The sequence below is a fragment of the Phalacrocorax carbo genome, chromosome 19 (genome assembly GCF_963921805.1).
Source record: "Phalacrocorax carbo chromosome 19, bPhaCar2.1, whole genome shotgun sequence".
In the NCBI taxonomy this organism is placed as follows: domain Eukaryota; kingdom Metazoa; phylum Chordata; class Aves; order Suliformes; family Phalacrocoracidae; genus Phalacrocorax; species Phalacrocorax carbo.
Window position 1 is genome coordinate 3,009,723 of NC_087531.1, and position 23,846 is coordinate 3,033,568.

The 23,846-nt window shown below is 48.3% G+C and overlaps 1 protein-coding gene across 5 annotated transcripts in view; it reads left to right on the forward strand.

Annotated features, from left to right (window-relative positions):
• Positions 1 to 23,846, forward strand: part of TINCR (TINCR ubiquitin domain containing) — a 41,307-nt gene that overhangs the window by 10,852 nt on the left and 6,609 nt on the right. For 2 of the 5 annotated variants that reach the window (XR_010375762.1, XR_010375761.1), the window contains exon 4: positions 23,134 to 23,248. Coding sequence is in view for 1 of the 5 variants with exons in the window: in XM_064469755.1 (XP_064325825.1) it covers positions 8,711 to 8,970; positions 23,134 to 23,137 (264 nt within the window). In the remaining 4 variants the exon portion in view is untranslated. The other 3 variants (XM_064469755.1, XR_010375764.1, XR_010375765.1) reach the window with 3 other exon arrangements.

Genomic DNA, 23,846 nt, shown 5'->3' on the forward strand with positions numbered 1-23,846 from the left:
TTTACAGCCCATGACACCTACTTTGTCCTGACTGCAGCAAGGGCTTACTTCACTTCCCAGAGGGGTCTGAAAGCACTTGTTGAGTTTGCTACACAGGGGGACCTGCATGCCCTCATGTTCCCCCACTTCCTTCCCAAATTCAGGTCCCATTAACCACCCCACGGTCCTTTGCCCCGATTCTGCCCATCCTGCTTCCCACAGCCCCATGCTCCCTCCCAGGCCACACACAGCCCAGACTCCTTGCCCAACTCACAAACCCTGTCAGGCCTTCCCTCAGAAGTGCTCACAGCATCCCCAGCTATGAGGGGCACCAGGAGACTCAGCACAAGACCCAGGAACTCCCCTATCCTCTGGGGAGAGCTGGCATGGCACTGAAAGGCCTTCAGGAGACACATCTGAGGAGAAATTGCCCCTTATTTATCAAAGGTTAATGGCAGAATAGACGCAAAGCCCATACCAGCACAATGCCCATGAGGAGAGCCAGAGCCCCACCAACCATCCCCAAAGCACCACCAGACCAGTCAGAGCACTTGCTAGGCTGCTCAGGCTGCCTTTTGTGAGAGATTTACTGCTGTTTCGATTCAAAATAAAAACAGTGCTGACACTGATACCAAGACCTCAACCCCCGGCGGACCCCCCCCCCCCCCGCGCCCTGACAAAGAGGGGTCCGGCCCCCCCATCCCAAGATGGCTGCCGGGAGGCGCCCCCAGGGGCCCTGGTCGGGCGGTGCCAAGATGGCGGCGCGGCCGAGGACTACACCTCCCAGAGGGCTGTGCGCACGTCGGGCCGGGCCCGATCGGTACATGTGCCTCCATCCCTCATTAACAGCAATTAAATAACCCCGACTCCGGCCTCTTGGTGGGTTTTTCCCCCCATATATAAAATAATGCTTTAATTTTTTTAATGGCTGTAAATTGAGTGTTCACTGGGAAACCGGTGCTGGCTTTTCCTGACTCTGTGTACCTGTACTCCTCGGCATGTCTCACAGAACTAAATGTTCTTTTCCCCCCGAAATTGGCATATTTGCCCCCTTTCTCTGGCCCGCAGGTACTGCTGCAACAAGGTGGCCTCATGGGCATTTTTTCTTTGTCTGATCATGCTGTCGCTGGCATCCTGCCTCCAGACCGGACCCCGTGTGGGTGTACCTGCCACCCCACCATGCGGGGTGGATGTGCCACAGGCCCTGTTTGTAGCTCTTTTTCAGAAGGAGCAGGTTTTGTAATGCAGCTTTGGAGACTTATCAAATAGGGGAGAAAACAGGGGGGAAGGACTGCGTTAGCCCCATCTGACCTGGCACGTGGGAACTTGTGCAATGGAGGCAGATGCAAGACCATGCGCGCCTCTCCCTGGGACTACAGCTGCATGCAGCCTTAGGTGCGTGTTTTGAGCTGTTTCTATGGCTGCCCTTGCAGCCTCTTCATAATTTCTGATTATTGAGATGAACAGAGGTGGCTTTCCAGCCAGCTCACCAGCCCCTTTCCTGCTGCAGGCTTGGGCAGGCTCAGAATCGGGGCTGGGGAAGTGAACACTGAACAAGACTCCTTTGCCTTTGTATTTCTACTGCAGGAAGATAATTTTTCTGATCAACTCCGTAGCATGACTCAGAGCCACATTTAGAAAGGAACATCAAGGACCATGTCACCCTGTGTAGCCCTTCAACCAGGTACATTCCCTTCTTCCCCTCCCTGCTTCATGAACTGGAGAGAAGTACCTGAAAATTTCACTCTGGTCTCTCAGTAATGATAATCCTATCACTCTCATCCCCTCTGGCTTTCATTAGCTTGGGAAACAGTGAGCAACCAAGACAGAAAGAAGAGCCCTCCAAACCATTCTTTTTTTTCATGCAAGCAGGAGGTCGTTATAAGGACTTCCTTTGTTTTTCCTTTTCTTTCAGACAGATTGTTTGGGCCTATAGCAAGGCTTGGCAAGGTTGGGTGTGTAAATATGAGAGGATACCAGAAGGAAATGAAGTTGGATTGTTCGAGTGTGTGTCATTTCTTTGGCATCATGCTGCACGGGAAGCGTGTTGCAGCAGGCATTTTAGACTGGGGTTGTACCTGTGGCCTGACGTCTGGCAGGTCTCAAAATTTTCGATGCTCTCAATCCCAACTCCTTTTTTATTGCCCAGAAGTTAGCTGGGACCCACACAATGTCCCATTTCACTATCTGGGAAAAGCAGACACTTTTTCGCCACCGCTCCTGCTGCATTCTAAACTCCTGGTCATAAAAGATCACCCACCTCTCTTTTACACTGACCGAGCTTCAACTCCTCCTCATACACAAAGCTGCATGTGTGAAGGCTAGAAACATTTCAAAGCAGAAGAAAGAAGCTGTTGATAATCCTTTACCAAATTTCTTTCAGTTTCTTAATATAAGTGTCTCCAAATAGTCCACTCTCTTGTAAATTTTCTGTTCTAAAAACTATATAATATGGTGTATCATTAGCAGCGCACTGTAGCAAAGGGGGCACTAGAATGAACATTAAACTTGTCTATTCCTTTTAAATGACAAAATCTGTAAACCCTCAAATCTCACTGAATTCCTTTTCTTTGTGGGTATTCCCTGCAGGGCCGCATCCCAGCATGAAGGTTATGGCAGGGCAGTAACAATCTGTAATACCCGCTTCCTGATACTTTTTTCATTAAGTATCCATTACTCACCACAGCTACAGACAAGGTACTGGGCTAGGGGTGACCAAAATGGTAGATCTACTCTTCCCGTGCTAGATCCAAGGGGACTTCACCTCTTTTCTTAAATAATCCTGGTTATCTGCATTTGCCAACAGGGTCTTGAACACTGAATTTGATCCTGTTTTGAATAGGATGTCAGAATTCACTAGGTACCTGAAACATGCACCTGCTTGGGAAGCCTGTCTCACTGCCAATATCTGGTACACCAGAAGAAAGCAAAAATCCATCATATATGCATGTTAACATTCCTGGCTAATACAGAATGGAGTGAAGGATGCCAGAAGAGGAGGAATCAGCAGCCTCTATCCCAAGACTTTGGCTACCCTTCCTGTCTCTGGGCTGGCTGTATTGCCTTCACTGGTGAGACCCATTCTGTTGCAGAGAAGGGTCTACCTTTAGACCAAAGGGCAATCATCCCTATGGACCATCCTCTCTTCAGTTACTTTACTATTATAGCCCGTTTCTGGTCCACAGTGAAAGCTGTAAGCTCTTTCTTACCATTAGATGGCAATATAGATCCACAAATCCTCTTTCTTCCTTGAGCCCCTGGAAAACCATCCTGCTGCTGGCGGAACGGCTGGTAGAGCCTCAAATCTTCTATCTCCGCCTACCTCACCTTTTAAGACTGAGGCATCCTGAATTTGTTTCACCTGCAAACGAATGGAGCTGGGATGCCAGCTCCTCTGGAGTCCTCAGTTGCATGAGTGCTCACTCTCTCTCCATCTAGGGCCCTCCTTTGTGCACAGAGGTTTTTTTTTCTCTTCCAGCAATTAATTAATTTGTCTCTTGTTTTGCTGTTTCCACAAGACATTTCAGCTGTCTTGCTTGTTTCTCAGTTTACTGCCAAACCTGGTATGCGAGCGAGTCATGGCCTGCCGCAGGCCAAACCCTGGAGGATACAGACTTCTTCCTAGGGTCATGAATCTCCCGTCTGGGAAGTTATAAAGAACTGCAGTGAGAAATAACTACCACCGCAAAATGCTTTCCCCCATATCCATTTTTCAGCTTTTCCATTGTCTGCACTTGACTGGTTCATTTAACATCTGTGTACTGGGTTTTTTCCTTCACATTTCGCTTTCCACCAGAAAATGTCACCAACTCACATCCAACCTTTGCTCAGACAACTTGCAGATTCATTTGTGTTCCAAAACCAGGCAAGTTTGCTCCTTCAAAGCTGGATATACATAGCTTTTTTTTTTTTTTTGGAGCTTGTTTTAAGTTCAGTCCCATGCCAAACAGAGTCCACCAGCTCCCAGTAACGCAACATTGATGCTGGGCAGCCTGCCAGGGAAGTTGTAGGATCTTCTGGAGTCCAATTCTGATACTGCAGCAGGATCTGTCTGGCTTCAGCTGCATTCATGGCAGAAATCCTCATATGTAACAAAAAGAATGAAAGGAGGATCAACTCCCCTTTTTGAGACATCTTTTAAAAAAACAAATCCTGGTATGCTGCGGGGGCAGATGGAGAGCTCCTGACTGTTGTCTGGAATGGGGCAGGATGACAGGGACATTTTTCCCTGTGCCAGGCAAGGATGGGAGACTGTGGCTGGGAATTCAGAGAGGCTGTTTGGCCTGGGAGCACAGGACCCTATAGCTTGACAGGCAGATGCCAGGACAGAGTCAATGCAGAGACTGTCGCTTTCTCTTATTACTCACACCTCCCGTATATGTGACCAGAAGCACATTCCAGCTTTTCTGGATTTTAAATGGTCTAAACAATGAGGGTTTGCCCTAATCTCCAGGAGAAGTGCTTCTCCATCATAGAAAGGCTCTCTTTATTCCTTGTGTGCAAGAAGTTAATAGTATTCCTAAGCACTCTTGCAGATGTGAGCAGTATGTGGTAGATAAGTTATATCAGGAGAAAGCGTTATCACTTGGGCTTACGTATTTTGTGCTTATCCATTGGACTGTAAAAAGCTGTTGCATTTAATTACCCATTTTTCAAAGCATTTATTAATCATTTATTAGCTCTTTGTTCATTTGCTGTAGATGTAACTTGACATATAAAGTGAGCCCAGTCATTTTATAACCAAGCACATCTCAGGAGGAGGAAAGCACTGGGAGATAGAAAAGTCCTTACTCATCTTACCTGTAAAGCACTTGGCACACAGTGGTACAGCTCTAGCTGGGGCCTCTGGCTACTTCAGGAATATAAATACTAGCACATTAAGCTGCCCCATCACCTGAGATATCTGGGGCACTGAATGAGTTAGGTGACAGGCTGCATCTTTCACTGGAGACTTCTAACCTTAAGTTATCACTGTCAAGCCTCAAGACTTGTCCTGCATGGCCATTCACTCCCTGTGAGCGAACTTTTCCCAGCCCCGTGCTCCCCAACACCCAGTGTGGGTCTCAGAGCTCACAATGCTGCAGCCTTCCCCCTGCACCATCATTTAACAGAGCAGGAGGGCAATCACGGCCTAGAGAAGGTGCCCGCCAGCAGAATCGTGTACTAAAGGGAGTCTAACACGAAGCCCCTCTTTCATACCGAGTGTTGTAGAGTTGCAGGTGTAGCACGGTCAATCTGACAAGGGCAGTCATCTCTCACGCTTCGTCCCTTGCTGTCTATCTGCTCCCATACACAAACTCACCCCAAACAAACATCAGAGGAAAATCCTTAGTGTTCAGCATTATTGACCACAAGTCCTGGGAGCAGAGAGCTTCAGGAAACAGCAAAGTATCTCCCTTGCCTGAAAGGCCAGCACTGTGAGCGTGGTTCCCCAAAGACATATAGGCTCTGCCAGGGGAATCAGAGTCAAATTTCCCCCAGATGTTGCAATTTCCCTATGGTTGCTACCAGGAAATCAAGAAACCTTTATTTTCTTGTAGAGCAACATCCCACTTCTCCTCTGTTGTCCTCTGCAAGGAGAGCAGCACAGCAAGCAGCAAAACACAGCCACTGCCAAAAACGCAAACAAACAAAACCCCACAAAAACCCCCAAATCCCTTAAGAAATGAGTGTCTCTGTTCTGGCATTATAAGAAGACATTATAAGGCCCAGGATCACCTCAACCAGCTTGAGGCATCTTAATGAAGCACCTAATGTAGGCAAGTTTTTCTCTTTTACTCTAGTCAATGGAGTAAGGAAGCTTTGAGAACAGGAGAAGAGGAGACAACGTTTTATAAATGCTGTTGCTTTATTTCTTCACCCACCTGGGTTTTAAATTGCTTTTCGGGCTTTCCTAATGAATGCTTCTTTGAATGTTTGTGTGTCTTCTGTCTGCCCTCAATATAGGGAAAATCTTATGTCAACAAGTTTTATTTGATTTGTAAATAATGCCAGACTGACATATTATCATCGATTCTCAGAACTCTGACTCCGTGTCTTGTCCTCTAGATATGACATGCCAGAGACATCACCCAAGTAGGCATGGTAGGGGATGGGGATTGAAATAACTTTGAGGAAAGACCATCTAGAACTTTATCCTGTACCTCTGCTTAGCCCACAAACCGTCAGGAGCTGGTGAAATAATTGCTTTGGACAGATAATAAAACATCCTCCAGCAAAACTAAGGTACTTAATATACTGCCCAAGTCAATTTCCCTTATTTCTGCTGTCCTCTTGCTTTTAATAATGGTTTAATGAAAAATTCAAAATTAATTGGAACTGGCATTAGACATTCACGTGTTCCAGTGAGGGTTTCACTGCTTCAATATTTCATAAGCTGACTTCGCTGCTATGCTTCTCCTTACCCTGGCTTTCATAGGCTAGAATATAATCTCTTTTCATAAAATGAAGGGTCCCAGTATGGGCAGGTGGGGGTACCTGAGAAAAGTTTGCAATGACGTCATAGGCAGAGAAATAAAAATAATAGCTGTGTTTTCTTTCTGCCGCCATCCCACCTTTCTATGTAATGATACACATCTGAGCCTTGTCTGGAAAGAGCTGTCCTAAAAATAAACAGGAGCTGTCTGAAAGGTGTCTGAGGGAGGTATTTGGCAGCTGCCAGGCTGTCACGTATGCTAGAAGGATGGAGCTGATGGACTCGCTGACACCAGACGGGCTCTGCTGAAATGAGAACACCTTATGCATCCCTTGGCACTCACTGGGCAAATTCTGTTGGCCGGAGCCATCAGACCTCAGTGTGTCTGGGGCCTGATCCAGTTCTGGCTGCCATCAATGAGAGCGTGCCCTTGGATTGCAGTGGGAATTGGATCAGACCCTTGCTTTACTCCTGAGACTCTGGCTTTACACCAGAGATTAATTTTGGCTCCCCAAGTGAATGTGATGCAATGGAGAAGGATATGCCAGGCCCCAGGCTTGAAGGTTTCTGTAAGTCTCTGAAAATGAGACCTCTAACTGAGATGCCTAGATGTGGGGACCAGAGCCCAGCCTTTGACTTTTTTGTTCTAGCAGCTTTGCACCACTCTGTGCCTCAGTTTCTCCTTCTCTAATGGGGGTGGTGGTGTCCTGTCTTCAAGAAGATTATTGACATATCTGTAGATCCAGGCACTTTTAAATGCTTCCAGACCATGACTGTGCTAAAAGCTATTTCCCACAAGGTGCTTAATGGACACGCATTACACCATGCAGCAGTCACAAGGTGATCAAACAGAAACACGAAGGCAAGACATGACTCATCTCAAGCCTTTGCAGCAACTCAGTGGCAGAGTGATGACCCAAGAATCCCAGTCCCCACCAAAACAATCATACCTTTACAGTGACTGAATCTGGAAGGAAAATCTTGCTAGCAGAAGCCTCAGTTCTTCTCAAGCGCACAGGGGAATCTGCATTGCCTGCAGTGTCACTGAAGATATTTGCTGCTGTTCTTGGCAGAGACATAATGTGCTGGGGAGGGAAAAAGAAGGGAGGTGTGAAGACAGGGTGGAAACCTCCTTGTTTCTCAATGGGAGCTGACTTCTGCCATATCTGAAAATCTGTTTGTTTTGTTATCTAATGGACAAGAGCAGCCCCTTTTTAGTGAAGAGCAGACTCTGAAGTAAACTATCTTGCAGTACTTTGGTCTGAAAATACTGGTCTGCGTTGAGAAGGATGGACAAGGGAATTAATTCCTGTAATATGGGCTACAGGAAATTACCTACAAGATAAGAGGGTGACTTGATCTTTTTTGAGAAAAAGAAAAAAAAAAAGACTTCCTTATCTTGATGATGTTTGCTCTGAAGTACCATCTTGTGACTGCCAGAGTCTGCCTTGCAGGATTGTTCAATTACAGCCAGCTCCCATGGCTTATTCCCCTTGGTATTCTGAGGCCTCTGTTGCCACCAGTTTGCATGGTGTGCCTCCAGCCTCGTGCTGCTCTTCCCGCTCACGTGCTAGAGCAGGATACGACCAGCCCTTCAATTAGGCAGGGATCTGAAAGGAAGAGGAAATCAAGATGATAAACCAGTGAGGAGCACGTGCAAGTAAATATTAGATATCTGATGGTATGACGAGCAATGGATGAATCCTGCCCCTTTTGGAGGGTCCCAGCCTGTTTGCCTACAATAACTACACAAAACTCCTAGGGGGAACTGTACTGCACCAATGAGGGGTGTTCACACAAGCCAGGCTCTGTGTCTCCTTCAGGGTGCTCTGACTATCCCCCGTGAGGAATTTTTCACTATGAAGAGTACTCTTCTTCATTAAAATGGCTGTGGTAAATAGCTGTGAGGTTCCTCAAAGCCTACTTTGTTGAACTGATCTGCTCCACAGCTACCAGCTTTTTAGAGCATGAGACATGAGGTTACTAAACCCATTCATTTCTCACATGCACCCACGTTTCTAATGGCTATGGAGATCCAGCTTTAAAGTCTTCTGAGAGTCATTGGAATGAAGAGCACTTTGTGAAGACGTTATAATTATAATGGGATTTGGGGGTGTGTGGAAATGATTCATGGAGATGTTTCCCAGCAGGCTCTTGGAGCCAGGTGAGCTCTTCCCTGGAATGTGAAGCATGCAGCACGGCAACTGGAACAGGTTTGGCAGGACATTTTAAGTTGTTCAGAGCCACATCCCTGCTTTACCGACCTCCCAGCTGGATATTCCTCTCTGCCACACTGGCCCTAGTGAGCTGGAGAGGATGGACACGCTGCGAAGAAGCCTTTCTCGCTGGAAGAGGTACCACATTAAGGTGCACCTGGCTGACGAGGACCTGATGATGCCCCTGACGGTCAAGCCCAGAGACACAGTGATGGACCTACGGGCTCACTTAGTACGGGAGGGCATCACTTCCTGGAAGAAGACATTTTATTACAACTCCAGGCAGCTCGAGGAGCACGAGACTCTCAAAGAAGCCAATATCCAGAATGGCTCTGTCCTGCTTCTTGTCAGCAATAAAAGGTAGGCAAGGAGTTTGTCTGCAGTGGAGGCGGTGCAAAGGAAGGGGAATGCTCTGTGTATCTCAGCCCCTTGGGATGCTTTCCTGTCGGGGTTTGCAGAAAGCAGATCAGGAACTCAAACCCTGCAATTTCCAGTAGGTGGACTGAGATTCAAGGCTCTTCAGCTCCAGACATGCTGTGGAGTGAGATAAGAGGGAGGGGGAAATCTGGTTGATGCTGCCTGTCCTGTCTCTGATCAGGTCTCATTTTCCCAACTACGTGGCCAAGCACAGAGGGAGAGGCAAGACGTGCAAAAGGGCAAGGGAGGTCGCACGACATGGAGGAGTGCTCTGGGAGCCTCTCATCCTCATTCTTCCCTGTCGTGCCTGGCTCTCTCCATTTCTTTTGAGCAGATACTTTCTGCAAGTATTTGGGGGTGGCGCAGTCCTGCTTTAACAGGGAAGAGCTGTGAGCTGCCAGCTTACAGCAAAGCACAATGAGTGCTGGACAGAGACGGCAAGAGGCTGCAGCTTCCCAAAATGTGGCCAGATCGCGGCAGTTTTGTACAGTGAGACTACAGATTTCCAGCATAGCCAGTGCAGAGGACAGCAGTCAGGGCAAGTCTTATGTTTCAGTGGGAATGAAAGCTGAGATAATGGACCCGAGACCCACTGGCCCACAGGATAGTTTAGATCCAGTGGGGTGAATTTATGCCTACCTGCGTTGTCTTTCCTAATGCCTGGTTGTTGCTGCCAGCATGATTAAGTCTGTGAAGCATTTTGGGGATACTGGGTAGAAGAGGTGCACAGCAGAGCATGGGCGTACTGTGTCTAATTCAGATTTCTGAATCCTGAGCCCTCTCAGCTGTGTGTCTGTGCTGATCAGAGTTTCCTCTGCAGAAAAACCTGCACTAAAGACTTCAGTTCCTGATTATATGCCACATACTGGAATGGTCCTATTTTCCAGTTCAGAGGCAGCTTGAAATCTCACACAAAGACAATTTAATAAAGCATTTCCTTTCAGAGCTCAGCCAGACACAAGAGATTTCACATCGCTCAGCTAACTGCAAACTCCAGGTCACCCATGACCCCTTTCTCCAACATCTCATCTCAGCTCTCTGATTAACTTGGCTCAGCTCCTCCTTTTCACCTTGTTTTTAATGGCAGGAGCATTTCTATTTGTTGTTGTTTCCAATGTTTATTTTCTTAAATCGTACAGCCTGAATTTTCGAGAGTAAAAAAGGATTCTGAGGGACTCAGTTGATAAAGTGCACATATTGACGCTCTTTTGACAGATGCCTGAGTTCCATAACGTGCTATACACCTTCCCACATGCTGCAAAAGCAGGGCGTAATTGCAGCAATGCAAAAATCACCAGGAGATCCTGTCCCCAGTGTGCTGAGTTCAGGGTACACACCTGAAGTCACTAGCCATTTTTGAAAATTTAAAGCCTTCTGCTGAAAGCTCCAGCTCAATTTTTGCCAGTAAGTGAAAAAAGGAGTGGGATTTCTAATATTTTTCTCCTTGAATTTCATCAAAGCCTTCCTGGCTCCTGAACAAGCACTTTTGCCCAATCTCTTTCTCCTTTTCCCAGGACTGGGTGCATTGTGGGGGGCGGACAGTCTGTCCCTGAAGTCACATCTCTGAGTTCTTGGACATGAAGGATTATTCGGTTGTGACAACCTCAGCCTCTCCCAAAGTAGTTTGTGTGGCAAGAGTGATAAATGCTCAGGTATTGGGGACACATTTCTCTAAAGGCTCATGGGGGTGCTGAGCTATCGTTGTAGCACACTCCCCTTAGATATTTCTGAGACATGCTTGCACATGGCTTGGCAGCCATCACCCTGATCAGTACACAGTCCTGGGCTGAGCACAGCCTCTGTGACTCAGCACCTTGCCAGAGCCTCAGCACACAGAGGGCTGTTTTTCAGAGGGCTCTATCCCTTAAACTGGGAATTAGGAGATACAGAGTGGGAGAAGACAGGCACTGTGTTGTAATTGGCGTTACAGCACCATTTTGAGCCTTAAGATCATTTAACCAGATCTTTAGGTATTATAAATCCATGTTGCTCCAATAGTGGCCATGGAGGTACGCTGGTCGGTATCAGCTGGGTAACAGTGTGCAGCCTTGGGGAATATGAGGAGAGTAGCCTACACAGTGGTGGGACTGTTTAGGAGGCACAGGAGCAGAGTGGAATAGAGAACATGGTGCTGAGGATTTAAGAGTTGGTTTTAGTACTTCACTGACCCAGTGAAGTATGGACCCTCTCCATCAAAGGTCAGCATCTGCTTCTTAAGTTCTCCCTGAAAATCTTGGTGGCTCCTACTTACTCTTTTGTACTGAGATTCCAGCCAAGCAGAGCTATATTAATTCCAAAAGTGGAGTTGCTCTGATTGCCAAGGTCTGCAGCTCAGTGTCGTGCCTATAAATATTAATGGTCACTCTGCATGCTATGTATTCCTACGAGGGCTCATGGGACAGTTTACTTTGAGCCAGAGAAAACATGAAAATGACCCTATTTTTCATCCCCCCACCCTTAATGCCTTTATAGATAATTGGCATTTAGCAAAGGCCAAGTCAGCATTTCCACTTCTTGCTCGTGTTTTCTGGGGTTTATAACTTAGTCATAAAAATTCACTTACGGCTGCAGCTTGGCAGGAAAGGGATCAGCATACCAGCTAATGCTGAAAATTTATTTGGACCTTAGTGTTCAAAAGTTCGAGCAAGCCGTTTTGGAGTTCAGTCAACATGACCTCTCACCCTAGGAAAACACACAGGCAGCCTAGAACTGGGAATATCACATCCACTGAGGATGCAATCCCCCTTGTGCAGAGCTTGTTAATCACATTACTACTGATCTGATTGAGATTGCAATCCTCTTGCAGTAGAAGCTGAGCAAAGAACACGCTGAAAAACAGTTTCTGCCCTAGAGAGCTACATATTACAATAACATGTTTTGCAAGTGGGTAAAACAAGCAAAGCAAGACTTGAAATGTGAATGAGCAAGCAGAGAGCGAAACCCCCAGCTCAGCATCCTTGGGCCAGCCTGTAGTGTTCAAGGCATCGATGCCCAACACGAGACGACCACCAGCGAGTCTCAGCGTGAGCAGAGCAGCCATCCAGCACAGATGCAACAGCATCCAAAGGGGCATGCAACAGGCTGTCCCAAATGCCCGAGGCGTGATCAGTCCTGGCACCGTGGACCGCGCCATGGCAGAACCTGTTTGGCTCGCTCTGGAGGCGGTGCAGGGCACCAGAGCCAGGTAGCTGCTCAGCTGGTCTGGTGGTGATGTGGGAGTTCCTGAAACTGGCACGACTATTCCCAAATTTTGTCTGCTGCAGCGAGCCACCCGGATGCTCTTTGCCATCTGCATGCTATGGAGCACCAACCAGAGGCCGCCTATGGTGTAGTCAGCAACAGTGCTGGATAGTGGGTGTTTGGCATTAGCTGCTCCTTAGAATCATCAAATGACTAAGGTTGGAAAATACCTCTATTATCAGCAAGTCCAACCCTCACCCCAACACCCCAGGCCTCCTAAACCATGTCCCAAAGTGCCATGTCTACACATTGTTTGAACCCCCCCCAGGGATGGTAACTCCCCCACCTCTCTGGGCAGCCTGTGCCAGTGCCTGACCACTCTTGCAGGGAAGACATTTTCCCTAATCTTCAACCTAAACCTCCCCGATGCAGCTTGAGGCTGTTTCCTCTTGTCCTGTCACTGGTGACTTGGGAGAATTATCCTTGTCAATAATTTGTTGGCTGCATTTTGATGCTAGATGTTAGGTGGAGGGATATTGTCTTGAACTGGTGAATCCACCTCTTAACCCATGAGGTATTTCAAATAAAGAAGAGAAATGGGTGATCCAGAGCAATTCCTAGATATGCTGTGTGCCTGTCACTGACCGTTCCTAAGGACATACAGCTGTGGCTGGCTCTGGACATGGTATAAGCACAAGCACATTGACAAAGCCTTTGTGCTTGGTTTCAGGCTCCTTTCTTATGCAGTCACCTCTAGCAGTCAGTCAGACAAGTGCTGTACTAATGAATTAACCAGTACCGTGACTGCTCTCTGTTACAATGTTGGAGTATTGCACTGCAGTTTTGGCCTAGACCAGATGCGTTTCAGGAGCTAGCATGGGCCAGGGACTGTCCCTGATGGGCTGTCTGGATGTGACCATGCAGATTTGGAGGGTAACAATTTAATATGAAAACATTGGCCATTCTCCGCCAGCTGTCCTCTCAATGCAGAAGAAAGTCCCAGGTGCATTTAATTTACTGGCATAGACTCAGCCACAGCACATGGGATCCTCTCAGTCTTTTAGAAGTTGAGGTTCATCAAGGCCAAGCAGCTATTGTCGTCGTATATGGCTTGCCTGGAGAATGGAGTTCAATAAGTCATAGAATCATTAAGGTTGGAAAAGACCTCTGTAATCACCAAGTGCAACTGCCAACCCAACACCCCCAGGCCTCTAAAGCATGTCCCAAAGTGCCACGTCTACACATTTTTTGAACCCCCCCGTCGTGGTTTAGCTGGCAGCTCAGCCCCACACAGTCGCTCACTCACTCCCCCACCGGTAGATGGGGGAGAGAATCAGAAGGGTAACGCTCGTGGGTTGGGATAAGAACAGTTTAATAATTAAAATTAAAAGAAACAACAACAGAAATGCAATGTAAAGGAGAACAACGAGAGGCGCAAAGCCCCGGGGGGAGGGGGGAAGGGAGGGGAGACGGGGAACGAACCGCCGAAACAAACCGCACGCGCCGCAGCCGCTTGCCGCCCGCCGACCCGACGCCGCACTGCTTCCGCGCTGCCACTGCCCCCCCTCAATATACTGGTCATGGTGTCACATGGTATGGAATGAACCTGCCATTGGCCAGTCGGGGTCAGCCGCCCCCACCATGGCCCTGCCCCTCCCAGCCCCCCGCCACGCGGCAGAGTGCGGGAAGCTGGAAAGGTAGCCGACCCCCACAGTGAGGAGAATTAACCCCTTCTCAGCCAAAACCAGCACATTCTCCACCCCTTATTCCATACCATTTACACCATGCCCAGGTCCCATACCAGCCAATACAACCGTACCAACCACCACCCCTCCCCTTCCCATCCTTTAACATAATACACAGACATCATTCCCTTAGTTCATGGACCTTCCCTGTAAAATGTCCAGTAAAATGTCCATTGAGTTCACCCAGTCCATGACTCTGGGCTCCATCTGTTGTATCAGTCTTTCAGGGTGGGAGAGATGGTGTGTGGCGTTGGGTTGCTGCATACCGAGTCAGTCATCGTTCCATCACTGCTGCACTTTGCTTGTTTCACAGTTTATCTTCCATGGGTTGGGAGGCTCGTACTCTGATATCATTGATACAACACAGAGGTGACACACAATATTATATAGCAGTTCACATTGTGCCATTCAGTTCATTCACTGTTTTCGCCCAAAATCAAATCCCCTTGAGGCACACATCGGATTTCTCCATCCTCCCGCATCACCCACCAAGTGCGCCCAGGTCCTCGAGCAAAAGCAATCCCACGAATGGGTTTGCCTTTGCCAGGGGCAGGAAGAACCCAGACTGTTTTGCCCAGCATAGTTTTTGCGTGCACTACAGGGACTCTATCCCCTTCCACAGTATGTAGGATTTCTGACTGGGCAGGGCCAGCTTGGTTGGCAGATCCCCTCGTGTTGACTAACCACGTGGCTTTTGCTAAATGTGTATCCCAGTGCTTGAATGTTCCACCCCCCCATTGCTCTCAGTGTAGTTTTTAACAGTCCATTGTACCGTTGGATTTTCCCAGAGGCTGGTGCGTGATAGGGGATGTGATACACCCACTCAGTGCCATGCTCTTTGGCCCAGGTGTCTATGAGGTTATTTCGGAAATGAGTCCCATTGACTCAATTCTCTCTGGGGTGCCATGTCGCCACAGGACTTGTTTCTCAAGACCCAGGATAGTGTTCCGGGCAGTGGCATGGGGGACAGAATATGTTTCCAGCCAGCCAGTCGTTGTTTCTACCATTGTAAGCACATGGCGCTTGCCTTGGCGGGTCTGTGGGAGTGTGATATAGTCAATTTGCCAGGCCTCCCCATATTTATATTTCAGCCATCGTCCCCCATACCACAGAGGCTTTACCCGCTTCGCTTGCTTGATTGCAGCGCATGTGTCACATCCGTGGATAACCTGTGCAATAATATCCATAGTCAAGTCCACCCCTCGATCACGAGCCCACCTGTATGTTGCATCTCTCCCTTGATGGCCTGAGGTGTCATGGGCCCATCGAGCTAGAAATAGTTCACCCTTATGTTGCCAGTCCAGATCCACCTCAGCCACTTCAATCTTGGCAGCCTGATCTACCTGCTGTTTGTTTCGATGTTCTTCAGTGGCCTGACTCTTGGGGACGAGAGCATCCACATGATGTACCTTTACAGCCGGGTTCTCTACCCGGGCAGCAATATCTTGCCACAATGTGACGGCCCAGATGGGTTTGCCTCTGCGCTGCCAGTTGCTTTGCTTCCACTGCTGCAGCCAGCCCCACAGGGCATTTGCCACCATCCAGGAGTCAGTATAGAGATAGAGCACTGGCCACTTTTCCCGTTCAGTGATGTCTAAGGCCAGCTGGATGGCCTTTACCTCTGCAAACTGGCTCGATTCACCTTCTCCTTCAGCAGTTTCTGCTACTTGTCGTATAGGACTCCATACAGCAGCCTTCCATCTCCGGTGCTTTCCCACAAGGCGACAGGACCCATCAGTGAACAGGGCATATTGCTTCTTATTTTCTGGCAGTTTGTTATACAGTGGGGCTTCTTCAGCACGTGTCACCTCTTCCTCTGGTGATAATCCAAAATCTTTGCCTTCTGGCCAGTCCATAATCACTTCCAAGATTCCTGGGCGACTGGGGTTTCCTACTCGAGCCCGCTGGGTGATCAGTGCAACCCATTTACTCCACATAGCATCAGTTGCATGGTGTGTAGAGGGGATGTTTCCTTTGAACATCCAGCCCAGCACTGGCAGTCGGGGTGCCAGGAGCAACTGTGCCTCAGTACCAACCACTTCTGAAGCAGCTCTAACCCCTTCATATGCTGCCAATATCTCTTTTTCAGTTGGAGTATAGCAGGCTTCGGACCCTCTGTATCCCTGACTCCAAAACCCTAGGGGTCGACCCCGGGTCTCCCCATGTGCTTTCTGCCAGAGGCTCCAGGTAGGGCCATTCTCCCCGGCTGCAGTGTAGAGCACATTTTTATATCTTGTCCTGCCCGGACTGGCCCAAGAGCTACTGCATGAACTGTTTCCTGTTTAATCTGTTCAAAGCCTTGTCGTTGCTCAGGGCCCCGTTTGAAATCATTTTTTTTCCGGGTCACTTGATAGAGAGGGCTTACGATCAGACTGTAATTTGGAATATGCATTCTCCAAAACCCACAATGCCCAAGAAAGCTTGTGTTTCCTTTTTGCTAGTTGGTGGAGACATGGCTGCTCTTTTGTTGATCACATCCATTGGAATCTGACGATGACCATCTTGCCATTTGATTCCTAAGAACTGGATTTCTCGTGCGGGTCCCTTCACCTTACTTTGTTTTATGGCAAAACAAGCTTTCAGGAGGATTTGGACTATTTTCTCTCCTTTCTCAAAAACAACTTCTGCTGTGTTGCCCCACACAATGATGTCATCAATGTATTGAAGGCGTTCGGGAGCTTCTCCCTGTTCCAGTGCAGTCTGAATCAGTCCATGGCAAATGGTAGGACTGTGTTTCCACCCCTGGGGCAGTCGATTCCAGGTGTACTGGACGCCCCTCTATGTGAAAGCAAACTGTGGCCTGCACTCTGCTGCCAGAGGGATTGAGAAGAATGCATTAGCAATATCAATTGTGGCATACCACTTGGCTGCCTTTGACTCCAGTTCGTATTGAAGTTCTAGCATGTCTGGCACAGCAGCACTCAACAGTGGAGTGACTTCATTCAGGCCACGATAGTCTACTGTGAGCCTCCACTCTCCATTAGACTTCCGCACTGGCCATATGGGACTGTTAAAGGGTGAGGAGGTCTTACTGATGACTCCTTGGCTCCTCAGTTGGTGAATGAGCTCATGGATGGGGATCAGAGAGTCTCGGTTGGTGCAATATTGCCTCCGGTGCACTGTTGTGGCGGCAATTGGCACCTGTTGTTCTTCGACCTTCAGCAACCCCACAACAGAAGGGTCCTTCGAGAGACCGGGAAAGGTAGACAGCTGTTCAGTTTCCTCCGTCTCCAAGGCAGCTACATCAAAAGCCCACTTGTAACCTTTTGGGTCCTTGAAATACCCTCTCCTGAGGTAGTCTATGCCAAGGATGCACGGAGCCTCTGGCCCAGTCACAATGGGGTGCTTCTGCCACTCATTGCCAGTTAGGCTCACTTCGGCCTCCAATACAGTTAGCTCTTGGGATCCCCCTGTCACTCCAGCAATGCTGATGGGTTCTGCCCCTATATAGTTTGATGGCATTAAGGTGCACTGTGCGCCAGTGTCCACTAAAGCTTTATACTCCTGTGGGTCAGACATGCCAGGCCATCGGATCCACACAGTGCAGTAAGCCCGGTTATCCCTTTCCTCCACCCGGCTGGAGGCAGGGCCCCTCTAGTCCTGATCATGGCACTCACAACTCACTTCCTGTAAAGGTGAATCAGGAGTCCCTCTATTACACTTAGAAATAAAATCTGTGCTTCTACTCCTCTGTCTGGGGACTTGCTCACTGGAAACTGGAGCAGCAGCTTTCCTGGAAGAGCCTCCCTGAGTGACTGTTCTTCCTTGCAGTTCACGTACTTGTGCCTGTAGGGTCGAAGTAGGCTTGCCATCCCACCTCATCATGTCCTCTCCGTGGTCACGCAGGTAGAACCATAGGGTGGCCCGTGGTGTGTATCCCCACCTTTGAGCCAAAGGACCCTTATTCCTAACAGCTGAGACACTACTCTGTCGAGGTGGGGAGTAGGACAGATCATCTTTGAGTTGCTGGACCTCTTGGGATAGTTTCTCCACAGCAGAGACGAGCGAGGAAGAGATATTTGCTTCGTAATCCCAGAGTCTATCTATCACCTCTGCCACCGTTGGTGTCTCATCATCTTTCCAGGACATTACTGCCAATGAGTTTGCATGCGAAGATGGTGCGCTCCGTACAAACTTCTGCCACATGGGTCGTGTGCCCTCGGCTTCATCTGGCTCTTTGGATGACCGTTGATCATCCAGGTCACCATAAATCACCTCAAACACAGCTAATTCCCTTAGATACTGGATGCCTTTCTCCATAGTTGTCCATTTTTCTGGGCGATATGTAACATCTTTAAAGGAATACCTTTCCTTCACTCCAGACAGGACTCGCCTCCAGAGGCTGAGGGCTTGTGGTTTTTTTCCCAATTGCTTTGTCAACGCCCCCTTCCCCAGAAAGGGATCCCAATTGTTTGGCTTCTTTTCCCTCTAGTTCCAGGCTACTGGCCCCATTATGCCAGCATTGGAGCAGCCAGGTGACAATGTGCTCACCTGAATGAGGGCTATAATCTTTTCGCATATCTCATAACTCACTCAAGGACAGGGATCGGGTGGTCTCTATTTCATTTATTACTCCTCCCTCCTCTCCCCGTGATGGCCCTGGTTCTTCATCATCCCGTTCTAAACAAGTTGTTGTCCGCTTCCAATATTTCGTCTTGTGTATGGGGGCAACTGATACGGGTTTATTTTCTGAGCTAGCTCCGGTACTTGTTGTGGGGGTTTGAGTGGCTGCAGTGCCTGTCATCAGGGCTGGATTGTCTACAGTGACAGTCACTTTGCATTTCAATCCAGAGACATTCTCTTCCCCCTGGGGGCACTGAATACTGTTGAGCAGGGCTCGGTATGCATGGGCCAGACCCCAGCATGTTGCAGTTATCTGTGTCTCTCTGGAGTTCCCAGCATAACAACATACTTTCTCCAAATATTCTACTAGTTTTTTAGGATTCTGCACTCGTTCGGGGGTGAAACTCCAAAACACTGGGGGTGCCCACTGCCCTAGGTATTTGCCCATGCTATCCCAAATGCCCTGCCACTCGTAACTATCAAGCCTCGGGGCAGATTTCTGGGTGATATTCTGAAATTGCTTAGTCAAAACCAAAACAGCATGCCCAAAAACTAACAATAAGTGCACCTTAACCACCCAAGGATGTTCAAGATACAAAAAGGTTGTTGTAACAAAGGCACAGACATCATAGAACAAAGTTGCAAAGGTACTATTCTGCATTTCCTCCATATAAAATCTCTCAGAGGAGGAGGTATAATTGGTAATTGCCTCAACAAGGTGGTATCCGAAGTACAGTAACGATTTCAGCAAAAACCCCAAATACCAGATAAAGCTGAAAACGAGTGTTTGTATAACAAATCTTGTAGGCAAAACATTACTAATCACAGCAGAACACAGGAGACTCAACAAACCAACACCAATCTTTAACACCAACTGCAAAAAGGACAACATGGTGCTGTGACCAGCAGCTGTTGTTATCTCCAACCCTCGAGCCCCACGTTGGGCGCCAAAAAGACTGTCGTGGTTTAGCGGCAGCTCAGCCCCACACAGTCGCTCGCTCACTCCCCCACCGGTAGATGGGGGAGAGAATCAGAAGGGTAACGCTCGTGGGTTGGGATAAGAACAGTTTAATAATTAAAATTAAAAGAAACAACAACAGAAATGCAATGTAAAGGAGAACAACGGCAGGCGCAAAGCCCCGGGGAAGGGGGGGGAGAGGGGGAACGAACCGCCGAAACGAACCGCCGAAACGAACCGCCGAAACGAACCGCCGAAACGAACCGCCGAAACGAACCGCCGAAACGAACCGCCGAAACGAACCGCCGAAACGAACCGCCGAAACGAACCGCCGAAACGAACCGCCGAAACGAACCGCCGAAACGAACCGCCGAAACGAACCGCCGAAACGAACCGCCGAAACGAACCGCCGAAACGAACCGCAGCCACCCGCCGACCCGACGCCGCACCGCTTCCGCGCTGCCACTGCCCCCCCTTCATATACTGGTCATGGTGTCACATGGTATGGAATGAACCTGCCATTGGCCCGTCATGGTCAGCTGCCCCCACCATGGCCCTGCCCCTCCCAGCCCCCTGCCCCCACCACGCGGCAGAGAGGGGGAAGCTGGAAAGGTAGCCGACCCCCACAGTGAGGAGAATTAACCCCTTCTCAGCCAAAACCAGCACACCCCCCCAGGGATGGTGACTCCCCCACCTCCCTGGGCACCCAGTTCCAGTGCCTGACAACTCTTTTGGTGAAGAAGTTTTTCCTAAAATCCAACCTAAATCTCCCCTGACGCAGCTTGAGGCCGTTTCCTCTCGTCCTGTCACTGGTGACTTAGGAGTAGAGACCAACCCCCCCCTCACTACAACCTCCTTTCAGGCAGCTGCAGAGAGGGATAAGGTCTCCCCTCAGCCTCCTCTTCTCCAGGCTAAACACCCCCAGCTCCCTCAGCCACTCCTTGTAAGACTTTTATCTTGCATGGTACATATAAGTCATTGGTGAATAGGTTAAATGAAGTAGATGCCGGCACTGAGTTTAGCAGAAGTTTATTATCTGGAATCTCTTGGTGTTGATTTTCTGTCCTGGAACCGCCTGAAAACACGTATCTCAGGGCATTAGTGGTTACCATAGCAACTCATCTAGGAGCAACTCCTGACAGCTCAAAGAGCAAAGCAAGCTCCTGCGTGACATATAAGCCTCTCTTAGGTCAAGATAGGTGTGTCCAGGGATTCTCCCTCTTCTGCAATCCCTGGCGAGTGCCACTGCTTATACAACCTTTAATATGCTTGGGACCCTGCTTTATCATTCAGAGGCTGTTCAGCCTCATTTTCAAAACGTCCACCCGCTCAAGGAGCCACTTCCTGGCAGAATAACAAAACCATCCATCTTTGAGGAACCTGGCTAATTCCCTTATTGGCATTCAGTTTACAGTCTCTGATTTTTGGCCTCATAAATGAAAACTGTGACTGAGCCTTGTCATGAAAACTATGACTGAGCCACTTGCATAAGGTCCAGTTTAGCTGATGCTAAGAAACCACTGCCTACATTTGACTCCTGTGATGACATAAGGATCAATGTTTGACATAACACTTGGCAGTGGCTCACTCCAGGTTTACGTTACTCCACCACCCTGTCACCCCTTCTCACTCTCACTAGAATTGCCTGAGGAGCAGTCACCAAGGACAGCAGATGATGTTGGATCTCTAGAAAGAGAAACCTGAAAAATAATGGGATCTACACAGTTTGACCCTGCATAGAAAGCCAACATTACAGCCCAGACGTGAATTAAGTCCCTTACACTGGATTTCAGTGAGATTTTGTGATGCCTGCTCCTTGCACTGACCTTCCAGCTCCCAGGGTTGCTCAGCAATTACTCCTCAGCATGGAGGGGAGACTTTTCCCTCCCATCCAACTACTACAGACTTGCCTTGTTAAGCTTAGGCCTAACAGCAGGCTCCAAGGCATCTCACAGTAGGATAACAATCCTTTAAATAGCACTGGGAGTCTCTCTTCTCAGGGAGAACTAATTAAGTTCTTCAGCACATGCTTAGACATATGTTGACCCAGTATGGCCTTAACAGGCCTGCTTCCATCTACTGGATAAATAACTCTGGCTTAAAAAATATCCTCCTAGAGATGTGTTACTTAGGCAACAGCCAGGTGGGGGATTGGCTTAATCTCTGTGGCTGAAGATAGTATTTATGCATATTACTCAAGGGCCAAGCTCTCTGCTGGTGTAAACGACTTGAAATCAGTTAAGTGATTTTTAAGTTCCGAAAGCACCAGTATAGTTATCCCTGCTGACCTCTTCCAGCATACAGACCAGAAAATGACACCTGTATTTAGCTCCGTTACTTACTGTTCAGCCCAAGTAACTCATTTAACAAAAGCAGAGGGTTGTATCAGCAGAGAACATGGTCCATAGGATCTGAATTCCTCTCCTGTGCAGTTGCATGGGATTGCAGTAGATAAACTGAGCTGATGTGTCCCATGGGGGTCTGTCTTGGCTCCAGGCAAAGAATTAATGAGTGGAAAGGATATTCTAAACCAGGTTCTTTACCGGTGTGATATGGCACAGCTTCCTGGACGCCTCTGTAGTTGGGCTGATTTATACCACGTGAGGATTTTGCCCAGTTGGGATAAATAGCCTCTCCTGTGTCCTGGTGTTTTAAGGGGCAGATGTGCTACAGGGTGGGCTCACAGCAAACTCGTGGCTATTACAAAAATAGCCACTGAAATTTCAAGTGAGGAAGGAAGTTCCGGAATACTAATCCTTTTCTGGGATTTCCAGAAAACCCAACCAGCGATTGATATCAGCCTAAGACGACTTGTAGCGTCCTTTGCTAGGACCCAGCAAAAAAACCCACCTCATAAACTTTAGACTTCTGTTTAATCCTGATGAAACGTTTGCAGCACAGGCTCAGTTTCTTGTCTGCATAATTGCAAAGAGCAATTCATAGGAGTCAAGAGACTCAGTCCTGCACTTAGTGGCTCGGCTGGGTGGGGTGGCTACCTGGTAAAGCTGCTGCTGCCTATGGGCCATGAGGATCTTGGTTGCAGTCCAAGGCATGACAATGAGCTCTCAAAGCAAATGCTAGCCCTGAAGAGGTACCCCTAGAAACTTGCAAGAGGTTCAGCCTCCGTTCTGGAGACCCCAGGGAATAGCCCTAGATGGCTTCAGAAGAGTAACTAAGAAGGTAATCCTATTTTTGCTAAGCTTAAGTCTTCTATGCAAGGTCTGTACCCCTGTCAGAAAATGTTTATGGAACTATAACCCCAGAAAACCACTGTCCAGTGCTAATGCATGTGGGTGAGTGTGTTTAGAGCAATTCAAGCTCTGTCTTATTGTAAACATCCTCAAAGTGCTCCTAAAGCTGCAGGCTGCCCTGTTCTGAGATGAAAAAATGCACTAAAGAGGGAGAGCCTTGCCTATGGGAAAAAGTCTTCTGGATACTTGCAGGTTATCTGGAGGGTGAAGGCATCTTTTGCAGAAGGATAAACAGGTCTGAAACTCTGAAAGTGGCTTATCCTCAGCTGTATAGTGTGACTGAAAAAACAAAACAGTCAGAGGATCAGGTTTATATTTTCCCCGTGGCAGGGTCAGTGCCTCCTTGGTCAAATGCCTTTTTTGATTGCATGTCTGCACTGCTCCAAGTATTTGCCTCTTTCTTATTCAGATAATGCCAAAGAGCACAGCCAAAGCCATGAGAGACAGGGTGTGTGACAAGAGCTGAAGGGAAGCAGATGGAAGAGAGCTTGGCCATGGAAATGCAGCCAGGCCACCAGTGTTTGGTAAGTCCCTCCCTGCACGCCAAGGACTGTTCAGAAAGCAGCTCCGAGTGTTTTCAGCACAGTACCCATGAATAATTTACCCAAACAAAACAACAAATAACGTTTCCTCATCAGCGGTGCCGTGTGGTCTCAGCTACCAAAGAAGCAGCATGGGTAAGACTGACTCTGCTCCTGAGGGCAGTGAATCAGAGTGAAATGCCCATGAAAGGGTGACTTCTTCCTGGGTGATGAAGTGAGAAGGCGCTGAGGTGGACTTTGCTTAGGGCCCTAGATGGGGACACTGGACATCTGAGACTCCTTCAACTCTCTCACGGGATTCCTCAGTAAGTTGCTGATCTTGGCCTTTGTTTTCCTACGTGTAAGTCTGAAATAATTTATTCTTCCCTTTCCCCACTCTTTGTCCATCTGGCTGTAAGTGACTCAGGTCAGGGACTGTCTGGGCTCCTGAGCAGCTCCTGTACAGCGGGGCCCTGATTTCTAGGTTGAAGGCTCTGTATAGCAAACAAGATGTAAGCACACTGTAGACAGTCCTGGAGCTTGACAGCCTTTATATATCCAAAGGACAGAGACTGACTGGTCACTGTTACGGCGACTACCT